This window comes from Microtus pennsylvanicus, chromosome 9 (genome assembly GCF_037038515.1).
Source record: "Microtus pennsylvanicus isolate mMicPen1 chromosome 9, mMicPen1.hap1, whole genome shotgun sequence".
Classification (NCBI taxonomy): Eukaryota; Metazoa; Chordata; class Mammalia; order Rodentia; family Cricetidae; genus Microtus; species Microtus pennsylvanicus.
This window is the reverse complement of record NC_134587.1, coordinates 39,963,839-39,981,940: the sequence shown is the minus strand read 5'-3', so window position 1 is coordinate 39,981,940 and position 18,102 is coordinate 39,963,839. Positions and strand designations below refer to the sequence as shown.

Genomic DNA, 18,102 nt, shown 5'->3' with positions numbered 1-18,102 from the left:
TGGGGTATGTGTGCACACATACATGTGTGCATGCGCCACGAGCTCATGGTTGTATACATCATGAGCGAGTGTACATGTATATATGTGTGCAGTACGATTGTGGGCCTCTGATCCTATGTGCTTTGCCTGTAAGTGTGCTTGCGTGTGAGAGTAGACATGCATCTGAGTACACACATGTACACACGACAACACTTTTCTGCTTGGTACATGTTCACATGCATGCAATTGCCTCTGTCAGAAAATTCACAATTCTCGGAACGTTGTGGAAATTCCCACTATCACCTTGGGACACCATGGACTTGTTCGCAGAAATGGCCTCTCTAGTATCCACCAACGTATGCTGGGGGCTGGGCAGAGCTGAGCAGAGCCTGGGGTCAGTGTTGGCTCTAGAAATATAGTGGAAATTTCCAGACTGAGCCCATGGAGACAGGAGCCAGCAAAAGAGGCATGGGGTAGGGTGAAGCTATAATATTCTGAAGGACCTGGGTGAGGACAGATGTCACTCTTCAAACCCTAGACACCATGAGGGGCTTCCAGGCAGGAGTGCTGCGGGAGGAACCATGTTCATCCAGATGTTGAATGCAGGATGCTGAAGTCCCTGCATGAGGAAGTTCCCCAATGGGTATGTCAGCACCACCTGATCCTGGGCACAGATCAGACACCTGTGGGATGGCGGCTGGTGAGGGTCATGGAGCCTTCAGAAATGTATAGCTCTTTGGGGGTTCTCACACAGCCTCATGGACAGGATCTGGGTCTGTATTCATCTCCTGTTTCTGTGTGTGGTGAGGTGAGGTGAAGGGGTCATAAGAACAGTGTCCTAGGGAATGGGCCAGCACAGGTAAGGATCCAGGTCCTGCGAGCACTGCCAGGCGGGACCCCAAGGTAGAAAGTGAAGCTTGAAGAAGGTATGCATCACCCTTCATAGAGGCAAGCTGGGCCAGGTCCTTGTGTCCGTTTTAACACGACAGTGAGAAGCTCTGGACTGCTCAGACCACACCCTGAGCCACTGTTCTCCTGTGGCTACCAGGGGCTGTGCAGGTCCATCTCCCAGCCATAGGTCATTATGTGCCCTCCTCTCAAGTGTCCGAGCATGAAGTCACACTCAGTTCCACCACCGAGAAGACTGAAAGATCAACTCATGGGGACATCCATCCCTTGGGCCTAGCCCACAGGGTACCATCAAAAACCTCTCCCACTGCCTGCCTTCCAGGAACAGAGTGGACCTTCCCATGGCCAGGGGTGAGCCCTTGAGGCCCAAATGGAATTCCCATTCTTGTAGCTCGGAGGCTTCTTTGGTCTGAGGGTTCTAGGGTTAGACGTTTGTCCTAGGGCAGGTTTGGTGGACAGGAAGCTGCAGAGCTCTGGGAACACCTTTGATGGCTGGCTCTTAGTCTTTTAGCTACGAGCTGGCTTTTTATGTCGTTCACTATGCCTATGACAGTGGGCGACTTAGTGGACCAGGGACTCCAGGCTCAAATAGCCAAGACAAGCTGAGAGGCATCTGGCTTAGCTCCTGGGGCTTGTGGACATCACTTGCTAGGTGCCCTTGGATGATGTTTTAGGCTTTGGAAAGCTGTGTGTGTGTGTGTGTGTGTGTGTGTGTGTGTGTGTGTGTGTGTGTATGCCTGCCTGCCCATGGCATTCTGGGTCTGGCCTACTTCCTTTTGTTGAGTCATCTCCCATGGTTCTCCTGGTTGTAGGCCACACAGAGAAATGCAAAATAAGCTAAGGACCTACTGGGAGGCTTAAATCAGCTTTTCATATAAGAGGACTCAGCCTCTATGTGCCAAATGGTCATCTGGGGACTTGAGGGACTAACTTGAAGGCTGTCGTGTTAGAATCTAGCTGCTGCTCAGGCCATGACACCTTGCAGCTGCCTGTCCCCTTTCCAGATACCATGAGACGCTCTACAAAGACACCACTATGAGTCTTTTTCTAACAAGCTTTCTGGTCCCCACCCCGTTTCTTGCTACTTAGAACTCATTGCTGGTAGCTCCAGCTGAGCCAGCTGGAGGAGGCTGTTGGGGATACCTCAGTTCAGAACAAGTGGCCCAGATTCTGGTACCTGTTGGCTGATCTCGTGTCTGGCTCACTTGAGAGCCCTAGGTCTCCTGTTCCTTAGGTTACGGGGCCTGGCTTATAAGGTATGAAGTAGTAAGAAGACTCCAGTGTTTTCCCAGTGCCTGCACCTCACCTTCAGGTGCAAAATGGTGACATGTCTCTTGCCCTCTTGTCACCAATGAGGGTGCTTGGGTCTGCAAGGTGAACAGGCACATAAAGCTTTAAGACATGAATCTCCCTCAAGGGACTGTGCCAACCTCTGAAAAGGGGCCAATCGGGGAATTGGGGGCAGAACTTGGGACAAGGGCACTCACAGAGAGAGTATTTGGAACCATGGCTTCCCTTTGTAACTCATCAGGAAGCTGGAGGGGAGGGAAGTATTCACGCTGAAGGAAGGAGCGGTTCCGGGCCAGTGGCTAGACACCACTTTTCCAGAAACCTACGGAGGAAATGATTAGTACTCCGGAAGGGAGAAAGGAAGAAAGAAACACAGGAAAGACAGGAGGGGAAGGGAAAAAGAAAGGGGAGAGGAGGAAGCTGAATAGGGGTGTGGCAAAATTAGCCAACACCCAAGATGATCATAGCTAAGAAAATTCATCCACGACCGGAGATGGTGGGAATTATGGGAAGAGACTATGACTGATGGGGGAGAAAGGGCCTGTGGGGAAAGCAGAAAGATTCTGGAAGGATTTTGTTTTAAGATCAAAGACAGGTGCAGTAAGATTCCCTACCCTTGCCGCTCTCTCCCACCATCAGCAGAGGCGGCCAGCACAGACCGGAAGTGCCAGTGAAGTTACTTTCTAACAAGAGTGGACGTGGCCCCATCACAGTAAGGAGCGGATGAATGATCAGCATTCGCTGAGCCCAAAACAGGAACAGGGGAGAGAAAGCTGAAAGAAAGCAGGGAGAAAAGCACTCACAAAGATGGGCCTGAAGGGCACTGTGTTGAAGCGTCCATGTCTGTCTGATCAGTACTGGTCGCCTGTCCACCCGCCGTCCAGTTTGCCTCCCCATCCATTCATGCATCCGCCCAACTCTCCACCCCTTTGTCTTGTCATGCATCCGCTCACCCTCCCACGCATCCATTCACCGTGGCTACGCTCCACCGGTCAGTCTCTCATCCACCCCTCCCCCTCCCACCTTCCCCCAGCCACCCACCCATCCACTAAATGACCAACAACGTGGGATGGAGATGCTTATGACTCCGTGGTCACACTGGCATTTTCCCGAATGACATTGAGAGTCCAGTGTTTTACCCATCACTGTTCATAGAGGAGCTCAAGATAGCAACGTTCCTCCCAAGCAGTGGCTTTGACCTCCGGGGATGTTAAAAAGAATATATATCCTGTCATCATGCTACCATGAATGTGGGTTTGGGGGACCCTAATCAACACTAATGGAAATCTGTATCGTGTCTTACTGAGACCCCACACACTGGGCACGAATGCACCACACTGCCCCATGTGGAGTGCCTGCCTGGGCACCGTGTGGGCCTCCTTCTCTACCCGGCAGAAGTCTGTAAACCACAAGAGAGGAGCCGTGCTGCCCTCTGCCTCCAGCTCTGGTCAGGAGCACTGAGTTCAGACCAGGGTCTGACCCCAGCGAGTCCCACTTCAGATTCTCGCCTCTCTTTGGGTAGCCTGGTCATCTGTAGCTCTTCGTCCTGCTGCCCTCCTTAGAATGTGCTGCACCGAGACCAGACTCAGCACGGGATCCCACTCTTGGTCTTCATGGCTGCTCTGCCCTCTGGCCTTCTGAGTCTGTCTAATTCGCGAGGGAGGCCTTGGGGAGGCAGCTGACCCTCCCTCAGTCACACGGAAGCTCTAACCATCTGCACTGGAGACCTGACCACAGTTTTGCTTGGGCCTCCCCCTCAGACAGAGGTAACCTGGAGGGTTCTTTCAGTGTGGGAAACGCTTCCATGGGATCTGGAGCCAAGAGCTGCTATGCTCCTGCCCACGTCACGCCCAGGCCTTGTTCCCACAAGAAACAGAGTTCCTGTGCCAGCCTAGGCACAGTGTTCCGGCCCCGTCTAGACCCTTTCCTTGGTTGCTGGGCAGCATCCAGATCTATCCACACTTGTGGTCATATGTGTGTATATGTGTGTCTGTGTACCTGTGTTTTCACATCTATGCATCAGTATGTCACATGTGTGTATATGTATGTATGTGTTCCCGTGTTTACGTATGCAAACATATGTGTGCGTCCGTATGTGCACTTGTGTCTGTGTACACAACCTATGTGTAATGTCAGTTTTCTGGAAACTGCCATAAAACTGGTGTTTTGAAACAACAAGTTGACCATTCAACACTGCAGTGGGGACTCCCTGCCAATGGGGGGACCTGAGCACGTCCTCCTCATGGAAGCCACATGACTGTATGAACCCCAGTGGTTTGTATTAGAGGCCTGCTGTGTTGTGTAGAGTTCTTGGGATGCTGGTCATTCCCATCAGTGACAATGTACTGGGGACTGGGAAGGAGAGAAAGAGAATTGGGTCTTAACTAGCCTCTCATCATGCTCAGAGCATAGTCTCAGAATGATTTAAGGACTAGCATTGGTGGCATCAGAATGTTTTAGCAAGGCTGCTCCTGGAGCTGGGTCTTTTTCCACAACAGCTCCTATATTTGTTCAGCCTGCAGGGAAAGGCCACAACACTGTCCCCTACCTGTGGAAACAAATTCTCAATGTCCTACAGTCTGCCCTGCTGTGCCTGGGAACCTAGCCCCAGGCCTGTGCCCTGGTTACATTCCTACCTCAGTTCCCGGGTGGTCCCCATCTGCACACAGACTCTTTTGGTCCTCACCTTTGTCTTGGAGCTCTACCTGCAATTGTCACGGGCCTGCCCCAAACCTGGGCTTTGGGGTGACACACCTACAGAAGGGTCCCAGGGGGGCCCCAGAACGGTTTTGAGCTTCCAGGCCTACACCAAACAAGGCTAGGGGCTTCCTTCTCTCCTATAGTTCTCAGCCATCAACAGACCACCAAGGGAGAATAAATACATCCATCCAGGAGCCACATACCCAGAGTCACCAGGGACTACTGAAGCTTTTTATTGATGAGCAGAGGAGGAGGAGGAGGAGGAGAGAATAGGGAAGAGAGAGGAGAAGTCAGATGGCCCAGCAGGGTACACTTTCCACATCGCGCAGGACAGAGGTTCTGGCGGTACTGTCTTGGGCGGCTTTGGAGCTTGGTTCACCATGATCTAGAAAGGAGACAGAGTGAGTCTCTGCAGCAAGGAGAGTAGAGTCAGTCAGTGCAGGGTTATGGTGGGGGAGGGACGATGGGTTCTTTGTAGCAGCACCACAGGCTCTCAGAGATGCAGGGCTAGCCTGTGCTGGATAAGGAATTCCTTTCTTCTGACTTCCCTCAGGAAAGTTGTCTATGCAGTGGTCACCAGGCAAGGGTGTGGCCTACAAGCGGGGGCCGTAAAGGATACGGACGTCATGACTGCACCTGTGCCTGGTGTGCCTAGGACTTTCTGCTCCATTATCAAAGTGTCCTCATGACACCCAGAGTCGGCCGGCTCATGAACGTGTGTGTGTGGACAGGCACTTCCTGGCTGGGTGGCAACTGGGCAGCTTCACCTGCCCGCCACAGGTCACACCACCAGCACGAGTCACTGATGAGACGAGGACAAGTAGGAAACCTTACACGACCCAGGAATGAAGCTAAAGAAACCCAGGGTGTTGGGATGCAGAAACTGGGCAATTCCTGGCTGCAGCCGAGAGCTTCCTGCTGAATCCCAAGGCTCTTGTTGGCTTCAAGGGTCACTTACCCTAGTCACTCTTGGGTTCACATTTGTCTGTAGAAAGCAAAAAAACCCGAGATGAGGTCTGGACAAGAGCCCATCATATCTACGACTCCTCCCATGACCAAGACCTGCAGCAGGGCCTACAGTGTCCACCTGGGGTCAGGGGACATGAGAGTGACAGGGTTACAGGTGGCACAGCAGACAGAGAAGGGGACATGGGCTGTGTGTGTTCTTACCCATCTGCTCAAGTATGGCCAGGTTGTCTGGTACAAGCCCCTTTTCCTGTGTGAACTCCTTAAACTCTTCCAAGGCCTCCAGGTTTTCCTTGGGGTCCCTCGCTGTGGAAAAGGGATGGGTGAGCAGAGGGAGGTGTCCACACAGGTTGGGAAGGAGCCAGTGCCACAGACAGGAGCTCTGCCCAGCATCTCAGGCTTCATCACGGAATAGCCGAGGGCAGAAAAGGAGGTAGGGAGTGTTGATACTGAACTTGGGGGGCATCTGAGCCACCAGATGACCCAGGAAACCAAAAGCCTTCCAGCGGGGGCCTGTAGCATCTTGCACCTGACCTAAAAAGTCCCCATCTCCCAGAGGCACTGAGCTGAGAAGGTCCCAGTCAGGATACCACGTCCTCACATAAACCATGCCTGACGCCCCAAGGCTCCACAAAGCAGCTCTAGAAGCATCTGTAGTCAAGAGGCCTCTGTCCTGGATGGTCCCTGCTGGGCCTATCAGTCACTACAGCGGAACTCAGCAAGGTGGGTTCAGCCGCCCAGTAGCATTGTGCCCTGCTCTCTCCTGCTGCTCCTTTCCTTTGTGGGGCCTGCTCCCAGGGAATCTACTGCTCTGAAGAAGAGGAACAGCGTGGCTAGGCACGGGTGCGTTAGGCACTGTTAGGTGAAGCTTACCTATGAGCTGGGTGGCTGTGAAGTGCATGCCCTCCATCTCCCCATCACAGTAGATCAGCCAATGGTCCTTCACAGAAGACAGATGCACCTCCAGTTGGCTCTTCCCCTCAACTGTGGAGGCCCCGGAAAGAGCAAGGTAAGCTCCACCCTGCAAACCATCACCTGGGTTCCTTCTCTGATGGCCACGCCAGACTCCAGTTATAGAAGCTCCAGTCATCTCAGTGACTATCCTGGCCTGTGATGCCTCCTGGGGATGGGACTTAACAGGAAGTGCTCCCTCCCATGGGCTGCCAGTCATCCATCCCGGGGTTCAGGGTACTCACAGGCTGAGTAATGGCTGGGCACATCTGTTTGCTCCAAGACGGTAGTCAATTCAAGACACTGGCCATACATCCTGAAATCAGAAACTATTTTTGCAGTGGCCCTCTTAAACCCGACCTCTCAGCACCTGGGAGGCAGAGGCAGATGGACCTCAGTGAGTTTGAGACCAGCCTGGTCTACAAAGCAACCGACCCTCATGCTGATTGGGGTCCACCCTCCACATCCCACCTCTGGACTCTTCTTTCCAAGTCAGAGGGATTTTTTAAAAAAAAAAAAAAAACTACCCATTGAGAAGTGATGGGCCAGGTAAGAGACCAACCCAACGCGGGAGCCACAGACACTCACGTATATGCGAAAGAAAACTCCAAGTCACCGTTGTCCAGCACCAACACAAATATGGGCGAGACCTTCTTTATTGGAATGTTGTCTTTCATCACCAAGGCCTTCATGTACCACTTCCCAGAAAACTAAAAGATGGATGTCCTCTTTGCCTGGTGCCTGCCCACCCTCCCTGTGGAACACCTGCCCTCTAAGTACCGCTCACCTCTGACTATTTCATTCCCCCACCGAAGCACCGAACACTCATATGAGGGAGACCTGCTTACTCCTAGGGTACCAGGGCCGCCTTCTAGTACATTTTCTCAGTCTCCAGTCCTGCACCCAGGAATGCCTGAACATGCATCGGGGATCCCTTAGCTCCAAATTGGTCTATTCTCTTTGGTTACAACCTGCAATAAGGGGTCAGACTGGGATCCTCCCTGAATCCAGAACCCTTGGTGTCCTGCAGTAAAGGCTGAGATGCCACCCTGTCCCCCAGCCCTGACTCACTTGCCTGTTATTCAAAGCAAGGGATGAGGAGTTCTGGGCCCGCAGGGCAGCAAGCAGGCAGAAGCCGGTGGTCAGGAACAGAGCCTTCATCTCCGGGGTCTGTGTTCATAGCCAATGAACAGATCGCTGGAGCTGAGAGGCTGTACCGGCCCTCACTTGACTGCCCTTTATACACCCACATGCAGGGTCCTTGGGGAACTTGGCACAAAGGACCAGGTCCTCCTGAGTTATGCCCACAGCCAGCTGGCAAGGAGAATGTCGGCGTTTTGTATAACAGCTTGTTAAGACTTCAAGAGATCAACAGGCCACAGGCCATTCCAAAGTGTCAGCCACTGTTTGGAGTCCTAAGAAGCTGAGGGAGAATTAGGAACTCGGGGGAAGTGACAAGCCTCCACACTGTCCGAGGTTCGTGTGGGCAGAATTCAAAGAGTCATATGCTTCTTCCCAACCCTCCTCATAATCACCGTTGATTTGTTGTCTGAATCTGGAGAACTGCAAGGGCCACCCAGCAGTTACGGGGGCGGTGGACGGGGGTCAGAACATGAGAAAGAGCAGGATTTCAGACTTGTTCCACCCTGTGTGCACCAAGTCAGCCCCACGAGCCTGGCACCTGCTGTTCTGTTGGGAACTTTGCCCCTGGGTGTCCTGTAGGTCCAACCTTTTGACTCAGGGTTCAGTCAGGTTACTGAGGTGTCCTTCTAGATGCGCTGTCCATACCCTCTACTTCCTGGCCTTCTCTTCCTCAGAACACTGGCAGGAGCTGCCTGGGGCTTCTGTTACAAAGCCCCTCCAACCTGGCCTTCAGCACCTCATTTCTGTTCCCCTCTGTTCTGGAGGCCAGGCCAGAGCCACACTGCCCCCAAGGCTCTCTACCCATGGTGTCCTTACCAAAGTTCTGCCTGTCTTTACCTAGTCTCTCCTCAGCCCCCAAAGCCCCTCTGACTGCCTATAACTAAATCCTGTTAGTGGATTTAGGCCACCCTAATTCTTGATTATCTCATTCAGTGCAGCAAGGCCCTATGGTCCAAAAGAGCTCACAGTCACGTGTCACAGAACCTTATTGTCTCATGAGGCTAGCGGTCAGCCCTATAGCACCTGGCCTCGCTTGACTATTCTCAGGGGTTTCTGCTTGGCCTTGCAGATTGGTGGAACTGGTAGAAGCTCTGAGAGAGGAGACCAGGCCAGAGTCACCACAGCACCCAGAGGGGTTCCCTCCGATTGCTCTTACCTGGTCCTGAGCTTTTAATCACGCAATTCCCATGCCTCAGACGATTCCTATTGCCTGTACCTTCAGCACAAATGAATAAGAGCTTCAGTCACTAAGCATTCACTGTGTGTCCTCTGCCCTGAAGCTCTCCTGCTCTCCCACAGAACAGCCATGTTCACTTAACTTGGACCATGGAGGCTCCTAGCTTGGCTGCCTGTCCTGGGACCTCAGACTGAGCCAGCAACCAGCAGGGGATGCAATGCCCTTCCTATGGTCTTTGTGCCCCTAGGCCCAGGACTTGCTCTCCACATGGGGTCATTATCCAGGTAGGAAGGCACAGGGCCAGTGCCTGTCAGGCAAAGAACAAGAGGCGGGTCTCAGCCTCTAAGTGGAAGTCTCTGGCTTCCCTTCTGTGACTTTCTCCTACTGACAGACAGGCACCCTGCCTCCTGCCAGAACTTGAGAGCACATATGTTCTGGATCCCTGTAAGTCTTCCATAGCTGCTTGATGAGCCAAAATACTCAAGGTCATCTGAGGGAACCAAATGCCTTTGTATTCATTGCCTCAGTAGCGTCAGTGTGATGGGGGCTTGGGTTAAGACCCAGTAGGACACAGACTGATGGATAATGTCTTACTGCTCTCCCTTGCACACATAGTGAAGGCAGGAACACTAGAAACATATAGACAGCATTATCTCCACTAACTGCATTGTTTAAAGTCCCCAAAGGAACCAGAATTGCAGCTTCCAGAGCAGAAAGTAGATTCAGAGTGATGAGGGACCGATGACGTAGATTCCTGGTGGGTCTAGATTCCTGTCTTGGATGGTGGCCTTCGTGGGCTGCTCCTGGCCCAAGAAGAAAAAAAACAGTGTAGGTAGGAACCTCAGAGTTTTACCAGTTCTGAGGACCCCACACTGACTGGGGTGGAGCCGAGTGTCCCCTGCCATAGACCACCAGAGATCTGTCTTTTGCATAGATCAACACAACTCCCAGGGCACTCTGAGGCTTAGCCAACTCCAGGCTCAGATCTTCTAAGGTGTATCAGGGATGGCATCTGAGATACTGAGAGGGACTGGGGACTGCTTGACAGGTGTGAAAAACTGCTATATATTGTTTGAATCACGATTACTGTGAACGGTAAGTTACTAATATAAGCATTCCTTCTGATGTTAGTTTTCCAGTGAAGACATTAGGGGGCGGTGATTTGACTCCCTAATTGACAGCTGTTAGACTCTTCCCTGGTGTCCTGCATGCCTTGAGCAAAGGACTGTCAATCAAGCAGCCAGCCAGACTTCCCTTATGCCAGCCACAGATGGCTTGCGAAAATCACTCAACGATTGCAGCTGCTTGTTGCTCAAGCACAACTCTGGCCCCTAAGGTGAGGAGGCCACAGCCATGCCTGTTTGGAAACAGTTGATGCCAGACTTAACTCCAACCATGTCCCCCCCACCCCCCGCGCCAGCCAGGAGAAGAGCAGCTTTCCCGGCGGCATTGGATGGGGAGAATTGTGACCAGTTCAGAGGGACAGTGCCCTGCCTAGGATAAATACAACCACCCATGTACATGACTATTTGTTAAGATGGGTCCAAGCACTCCTTTTCTAGATATCTTGGTTGACCTTTGAGCTCCCTTTGTGAGCTAAGAGGTTCCCTTGCTGTGCTGTCTTATTGTCTTATGCTTCAACATTGAGTCCAGTAAAACACTTCCTGTGGGGGGGTTGACAGGATGGCTCAGTGGATAAGGGCATTTGGCATCACACACGGCAACCAGCGTTTGATCCATGGGAAGCAGATGGGAGCAAGCGCTAACTGCAGCAAGTCCTCTGACCGCCACAGGTGTGCCATGCACAGGCACACACCTGTACGTGATAAATATAACAGACTAAAAAACGAGAAAGGCAAAGAGAGATGGGGAGATGTCTTGTTGAGTAAAGTCTGAAGACTTGAGGTGAGTTCTCAGAACCCATGTAAGAGCAAGGCATTGTGGGAGGTAACTGTAGTCCTCATAACCCTGACTGTGGTAAAGTGAGAAGCAGGGGCAGGTAGAACCCTGGATCAGTGATCAGCTAAGACAGTCTACTTAGCAAAGTCCCAGCCAGTGAGAGGGTTTTTATCAAACAAAAGATGGAGGGTACCTAAGGAATGACATCCAAGGCGACACTCTGACCACATACAACCACACACATACTCAGATACTCACAGACACACATGCACAGACATACACACATACCTAGACACACACACACTCAGACACACACACACACAGACACAGACACACACAAACACACACGCACAAACACACATTCACAGACATATACACATACCCAGACACACACACACTCAGGCACACACACACACACACACACAAACACATACACACACAAACACACATACACAGACATATACACATACCCAGACACACATACACACTCAGACACACACACACACACACACTCACAGGCACACACACAGACACACACAAACACACATGCACAGACATATACACATACCCAGACACACATACACACTCAGACACACACACACACTCACAGGCACACACACAGACACACAAACACACATGCACAGACATACACATATACCTAGACACACACACAGACACACACACTCACAGGCACACACATTGACACACACAAACACACACACTCAGACACACACAGAGATACTGACATGCACACACAAATAAATGAACAGAAGACTCCTTAGGTGGTGCCTTCCCGGCTACCTTAAACCCCTCACTAGTAGATGAGATGAGCTGCTGAAGACAGGAGGGGCTGGCAACTTTGACAGCTGACAGACAATGGCTGAAGAGCCACAGCAGTAGTGGGAAGGCAGAGACAGCAGGAGCTTGAGACAACAGCCACACTCACGACACTGATGATGACGGCCGGCTGGAGCGAAAGCAAAGAGAACAAGGCTGCTGCCACCTCAGGTGGAAACTGTGACAGCGGTCATACAAACAAGAGGCAGCAAGAAGGTTCTGGTAGATGGCCAGGGTGGAAAAAGGAAAAAGATGGGATAGTAGAGAGCTTAAGCTGAAGGCAGAAAGTTGCAGCCAGAGATGAGAAGCTGAAGACGCTGGGTGCGAGAAGAGTTCTGAGAATGCGCAGGCTTCAAAGGGCAAGGGTCTCGGGCACCCAGATCTGGATCTGAAACACTCACCACTGTCAAGAGATGGGAGATCCCACCTTTCTGGGCCTACACAGAGCTGACACACATCACTAACTGTCCCAGTAGCTGAGGCCAGCATGAGAGCTATAACACTGGATGGTGCCCCTTGCTCCTGGTCCCTGCTACATGTTGCAGCCGCTCACTGCATCTGAGAAATGCAAAAGTTGCTCAAGGACCAGCTCCAGAAAAGCTCCCTGCCACCCACGATTTCTATCCATACAAAACAAAAGAACCCCCAGCTGGGTGACTGGGGACATTACCAGACCCAGGGGTAACCTGGGCAGCACCTGACCTCACTCAGGAGTCAGGCAAGGAGATTGGGACTAAAGAACTAAAGGAGCCAAAAGCTATGGCTCACACTAACGTGGTCGACCAGAGTTGTATTGTGTTCTGCAACTGCACTTTTAAAACATAAAATAAATTGGTACTGTGTATGAATAGCAATCAGGGCTGAAAAGCCCACCATTATTGGGGTGGTCCCACAGGTACTTAGTTTCGCCTGCTATCGGTGACATGGGTAGTTTGGTATTTTTAGTGTCAAATTAACCTTGTATTGCAGGTATGACACACATCTACCTACAATGTTTTTTTTAAAGAAAGAATTATTTAGTTTTGAATAGTGTGTGTATCTATGTGGCAAATGTGCGTGTATGTGGGTCCTCAGAGTCCAGGAGAGAGTGTGAAATCCCTTGGACCTGGTTGTATGCTGCCAAACATGGGAGCTAGGAATTGAACTCAGGTCCTCAGGAGCAGTACAGGCTCTTAGCCACTGAGCCAGCTCTCCAGGCCCCTACAATGTGTTCTGCATTCTACAAACTATGACTTCAGCTGTGCTCAGATTTTATGGAATATTTTCTGTCCATGCCTGCAGTGAAAATTGTCCTGAAGTTTATTCTACTGATGTCCTAGTCAGTCTTTGCATTGGGGTTGTTCTGGCCCCATTAAAAAGCAAAACAAGTCTTTTCAACTTAGACATTGACTTTCAACTATGAAAATTTTAGTATAATCTCTTCATCAATTGAGATTACTATAGAACTTAATTAGTGTGAAGATTCTCAGTGTAAGAGTCTCACCATATAGCTCCGGCTGGCCTTGAACTCATGGTGTTGCTCCTGCTTCAGCCTCCCAAGTGCTGACATTATAGGCAGGAGTCATGATGCCCCGCTGTACTCTAACATACACAGGGCCATGGGGACACTGCTCTCCTCCCTGCGTCAACACTGGTTCTTCTAAGGACTCTGTGCATCTTGTGTAGGTTGTCAGATTAATCTCATAAGGTTGAGCATAATATTCTCTTACTCAGTTACATGTAAGGCCATGCTAGTACCAGAATGATACTTAATTAATGATGTCACTGTTATTTCCTTAGCCTTGGTCAGCCTGGCCAGAGGTTGTCAATGTTGTTCAACTCTGTAAATACGGAATTTTTCTTTTATTATCAGCTGTATATTTATTCTAACACCTTGCATGTAATTTTTATGTTTTGGTTTGGTTTTTTGGTTATTTGAGGCAGGGTTTTTCTGTGTACCTTTGGAACCTATTCTGGAACTCACTCTGTAGACCAGGCTGGCCTCGAACTCACAGAGATCCGCCTGCCTCTGTCTCCTGAGTGCTGGGATGAAGGGCATGTGCCACCACCGCCCGGTTGGTCTGTAACGTTTTAAAGGTAAGATGAGCTGGAACTTGAGAATGTGGGTTTTGAGTCTGCCTTCTTTTCTGCTACAGTTTTTACATCCACAAGTCTCCACATCAGCTTTGACAGCTGCATCTCACAAAGTTTCATGTGCTGGACTGAAAACCCACCGGGCAGACATCAAAGAGATTAGCATCATCCTCCCCAGTCAACAGATGGAGTGGTTCTGTTGATAGGTAAATTGTGTGGACTGAGTCTTTAATGTCAAACTAACCTTCATTCTGGGGATAACATCACTTCCATCACAAGTCCGCATTCCACTTCCAAATCTCCCTCCTGATTCCCCTTCATGGTCCCCTCATCCCTGTCTCATAGCATCTGGACCTAAAGATCTTTACTCAACTGCTCTGTATGTCTCCCTGGAACATTGCAGATTAAACCTACTGCTTGTGGCCTCTCTGGACTGAGTGAGCCCATTCAGTGCGATGCCCTTGAGAGGAATCCACACGCTGTCTCTGTCAGTGCTGGCTGGTACTTCACTGTGTAGACATAGCTTCCCTGACATTTCTAGTTCTAGGCCATTAAAAAGAAAACTTAGCTGTAAGCTTTAGTATGATCCTGTTTGCATTTTTGTGTGTACACCTGGGAGAAATTGCTAGACCACATGCTGAGTATGTGTGCCAACATAAGAACTCACAAACTGTTTGCCAGAATACATGTGCCCCTCCCGTGTTCCCCAAGCAGTGCACACGAGTTGTATTGTTTACAATGTCCCATTGTTGTGTTAGGCATGTGACATCTTCATTTCCCTGGTGGCTGGGACGTTCCTGTGGGCTTGTGAGATTGGCTGCCATCAAAGCTTGGCCACGTCTCTCCAACATTTTGTTCATGTCCACAAGATGGTTGCTTCCTTGATGTTAAGCGTCGAGCTTTCCTCACTGACTCTAGTGTTGTTCCTGGGATTTGAAATGCTTTTTCAATGCTTGTTTTTCTGTTCAGCTGACCGTGTCCTACAGAGCTGTTCTCTCTGTGAGAAGTCAACCCAGTAATTTCCCTTTACAAGGCTATTCCTGGCTGTCAGAGCTCAGAACTGCCTTGCCACCCAGGTCATGACAATCCTTTCTTTGTTCTCTGCTTGGAGATTAACAGGAAGTCAAGTCCTGCAACCCTATCAGAGCTGACATTGTGAGGAACGCCCGGGCTGTTGTCAAGGTCTGCCGTCCTGCCTGTGGTTGGCAGTTGATCCAGCGCTGTGATTTGGTCTTCTCTCAGGAGACTGCTTTTGTACTTTTATCAGCAATGAAATTACTTTTGATAAAAGGTATTTTAATGAGAAAGTTAGCATTGTGAGCAACAGGGACTTGGCTCTCCTGAGGACCCTCTGAGTCACAGGTGGGACATTTCATGTGATCTCATTACCCTGTCAGGTTCCATCCATGCTGACAATGTATCAGCCAGGTTTTCATCATCACCTCAAACACACGAGAGGACAACTTAAAGAAGAAGGAGTCATTTTGGCTCCTGGAGTCAGAGGTTCTGCCCACGATGGTTTGGTCTCATGGCCGAGGGCCTGTGGTGAGTAGAGCATCATGGCAGAGAAGGTTAAGTGGAACAGCTGGCATCTCGTGCCGTCAAGGAAGCAGAGAGGAGGACAAGGTGTTCTCCACGAGTAATTTCTACCAACCCCAGTCTTGGTCTGCAGAATCTCCCCCAAATAAGGCCACCAGCTGGGACTAACACTTCCACACATGAACCTGTGGGGGAAGCTTCAGACCCATCCATGACTGTGTGGTTATCACCCTCACACCTGCCCTTCAAGTCTGTGGGTCAGAGAAACACAAAAGGGAGGTGCAGGCACTTGACCGGGTGTCAGTGTTTCAGGAAGTGTCTGTCACAGCTTCAGGGGACTCTGAGGGTTGACCGTCACTGCTGTCACCCACAGCCCACCACGGGCACTGGCACTTTAGGCTTCACATTGAGTCCACAGCTGGGCTTTCGCTGATGGAGTTACAGTCTCTGAAATGGTTTACTAGACAGACGTGGGGACAAGTTGCAGCCCACTGTGTGGCTGATTTGTTGTTTTGTTGGCATTCCATTGCTTTCCAGATGGGCCTCACCACTAGGAGCCTCCTCCTGGCTCGGTGCTGTGGTGGAGCCATCAAGTTCTCCTTACGTGGAAATGTCACATAAGGCCCAGACACTGGCCCTCCAGGAATACCTAGACAGGGCAGCACCGTGAAGCTGGGACCTCACTGAGGATCAGGGGCAAAGGTGCAGAGGGAGGTGACCAGAAGCAGGCAACCCCACAGCAACCGCCACCAGGAAATAAAGGAGTTCCCCAGGGAAATACTTCAGGCCCTGCAGCATTGGGGATGGGAAGCTTTTCTGTCTTACTTTTTCATCTCCCAGTGGCGGCTCTGGCATCTGCACTGCTGTGTCCTGAGAGCATTCACCCTCAGTAGAATATAACCTCAAGTCCCAGATCCTGTCCGCCATGGGCTGGCACCATGTCCTGTCCTACCTAGAGTTAAACACTGCCCTCCACACACGCTGCCATCCTCCTGGGCACAGCAGCCACGATCTCCATCAGAGCAGCTTCAGCTCCTTGCAGGAGACGCTCAGCATCCGGCCTGTTGACGCAATGTTTAGTCATGGAAGGAGGTGCTGGGGAAGTTACTGGATCCTCTCTGAGATTCCAGCCATTCTCTCTGTACTTCCCACCAACCTAAAGGAGATTCTGAGCTAGCTACATGTGGTCCCCTGGTCTCAGGAGGTGCTGGAGTACAGACTCTGAAGGGTTTAATTGAAGAAATAATGGAGAAGTCACCATCCATGATGGACAAGACTCACACATGGCAGAGTTGCTTTAGGATCACACGTGCTCTGTCAATAAGTCCAAGCCTTTGGTTTTCCAGTTGGAAACTGGTGGAGTCATTCTTTGGTTTTGGTACGCATCTGGTGGGGAGATATTTGCGCTTGTCTCCCCAGGAAAATGTTCAAGTCACCTAACTGTTCCCTTTAGTGTCTGTTGCCACTTTAACTGGACTACTACCTGTGAACACTGGGAGAACTGGGACACAGCAAGGGAGGGGACAGTGGCAGGCAACCAGAGGCTTCTACTGGTGCTCAGAGCACTGTTAGTGCCCCAACTCTGCCAATTACATGTGTGTTATTCTCCTCCTGTGTCCAGGACTGAAACACATGTAAGTGGTGGGGTTCTTAGATGGTTTCTACATGTGAGCAGGAGAAAACATGCCAGGTACAGCAAGGACTCACCAATGATAAGGAAATGCTGGCCTGGTTCCTGACCTCTGGTCCCAAATAGCACAGGGACCCTCCCTCTCACACCCAGGTGGTAGCTGCTTTCTGCTCAGCAGCAGCTTCTGTGATGGGGGCCAAGGACTCATTCGTGCTGGTGCCTTCACATAATCCCAAAACCCATCAGAGAAAGTTTCTTAATATTTATAGACACTCAGAGCTGCCTAGTCTTTGTCCAGAGACACAAAGATGCCATTATGGGACCAGAACTTGTCCCGAGAGACCAGGACAGTTGTGTCTCAGGGAGGGTGGTTGAACCTAGGAGCTGTAGGGTCAGGGGTCCTGATATAAGGGGTAAAATACAAGGTCCTGATATAAGGTCCAGAGAAGAGAGAGAGAGAGAGAGAGAGAGAGAGAGAGAGAGAGAGAGAGAGAGAGAGAGAGAACAACTCTAATGAACTCTGAACACACCTGGTGCCGTGTAAGCATGTTTACCCAAAAGGAATGAGCTCTGGCCACGTGGAGAGCCTGTGGGTGCTCAGAGCTAACAAGGAGGGAAGCTGTGGACTCCAGAGGAACGGAGTTCAATAGGAGCACGGGGGTGGGCTCAGGTCAGGCTGTGATGGACTCTGGTTCTTCATCCCACCTCAGGGCATAAGATGTAAAGAAATGAACACATGTGGACCTCAGTTGAACCAGGGCAGCCCTAGCTCTGAAATGTCCTCAGATGACAAGAACAGCAGAAGGCCAGGTCTCCTTGTTGGAGATGAATCCCACTGAGCTCACAAAGGTGAACCCCATCCACCTGTCCCTTCAGGGGACAAATATTCATGTGTGGCTGGAATTCTTCATGCAGTCAACTTAAAATCATGTGAACTATGGAAAAAGAGCCCTACCTGCTGGTTGAGGAGATGGCATTGGCCAGGCAGTGAAAAAGACCAGGACATTGG

General features: G+C 50.8%; 1 protein-coding gene across 1 annotated transcript; it reads right to left on the bottom strand.

Moving 5' to 3' along the window:
* Positions 1-5,837: 5,837 nt before the first annotated feature.
* LOC142856980 (vomeronasal secretory protein 1-like) lies at positions 5,838-7,962 on the bottom strand. The gene is made up of 6 exons (XM_075984606.1): positions 7,867-7,962; positions 7,384-7,505; positions 7,041-7,111; positions 6,718-6,828; positions 6,049-6,150; positions 5,838-5,863 (listed from the first exon to the last, which is right to left on the bottom strand). The coding sequence occupies exons 1-6, from the start codon at positions 7,954-7,956 to the stop codon at positions 5,838-5,840; spliced, it is 522 nt and encodes a 173-aa protein (XP_075840721.1). The 5' UTR covers positions 7,957-7,962.
* Between the last annotated feature and the right edge of the window lie 10,140 nt (positions 7,963-18,102).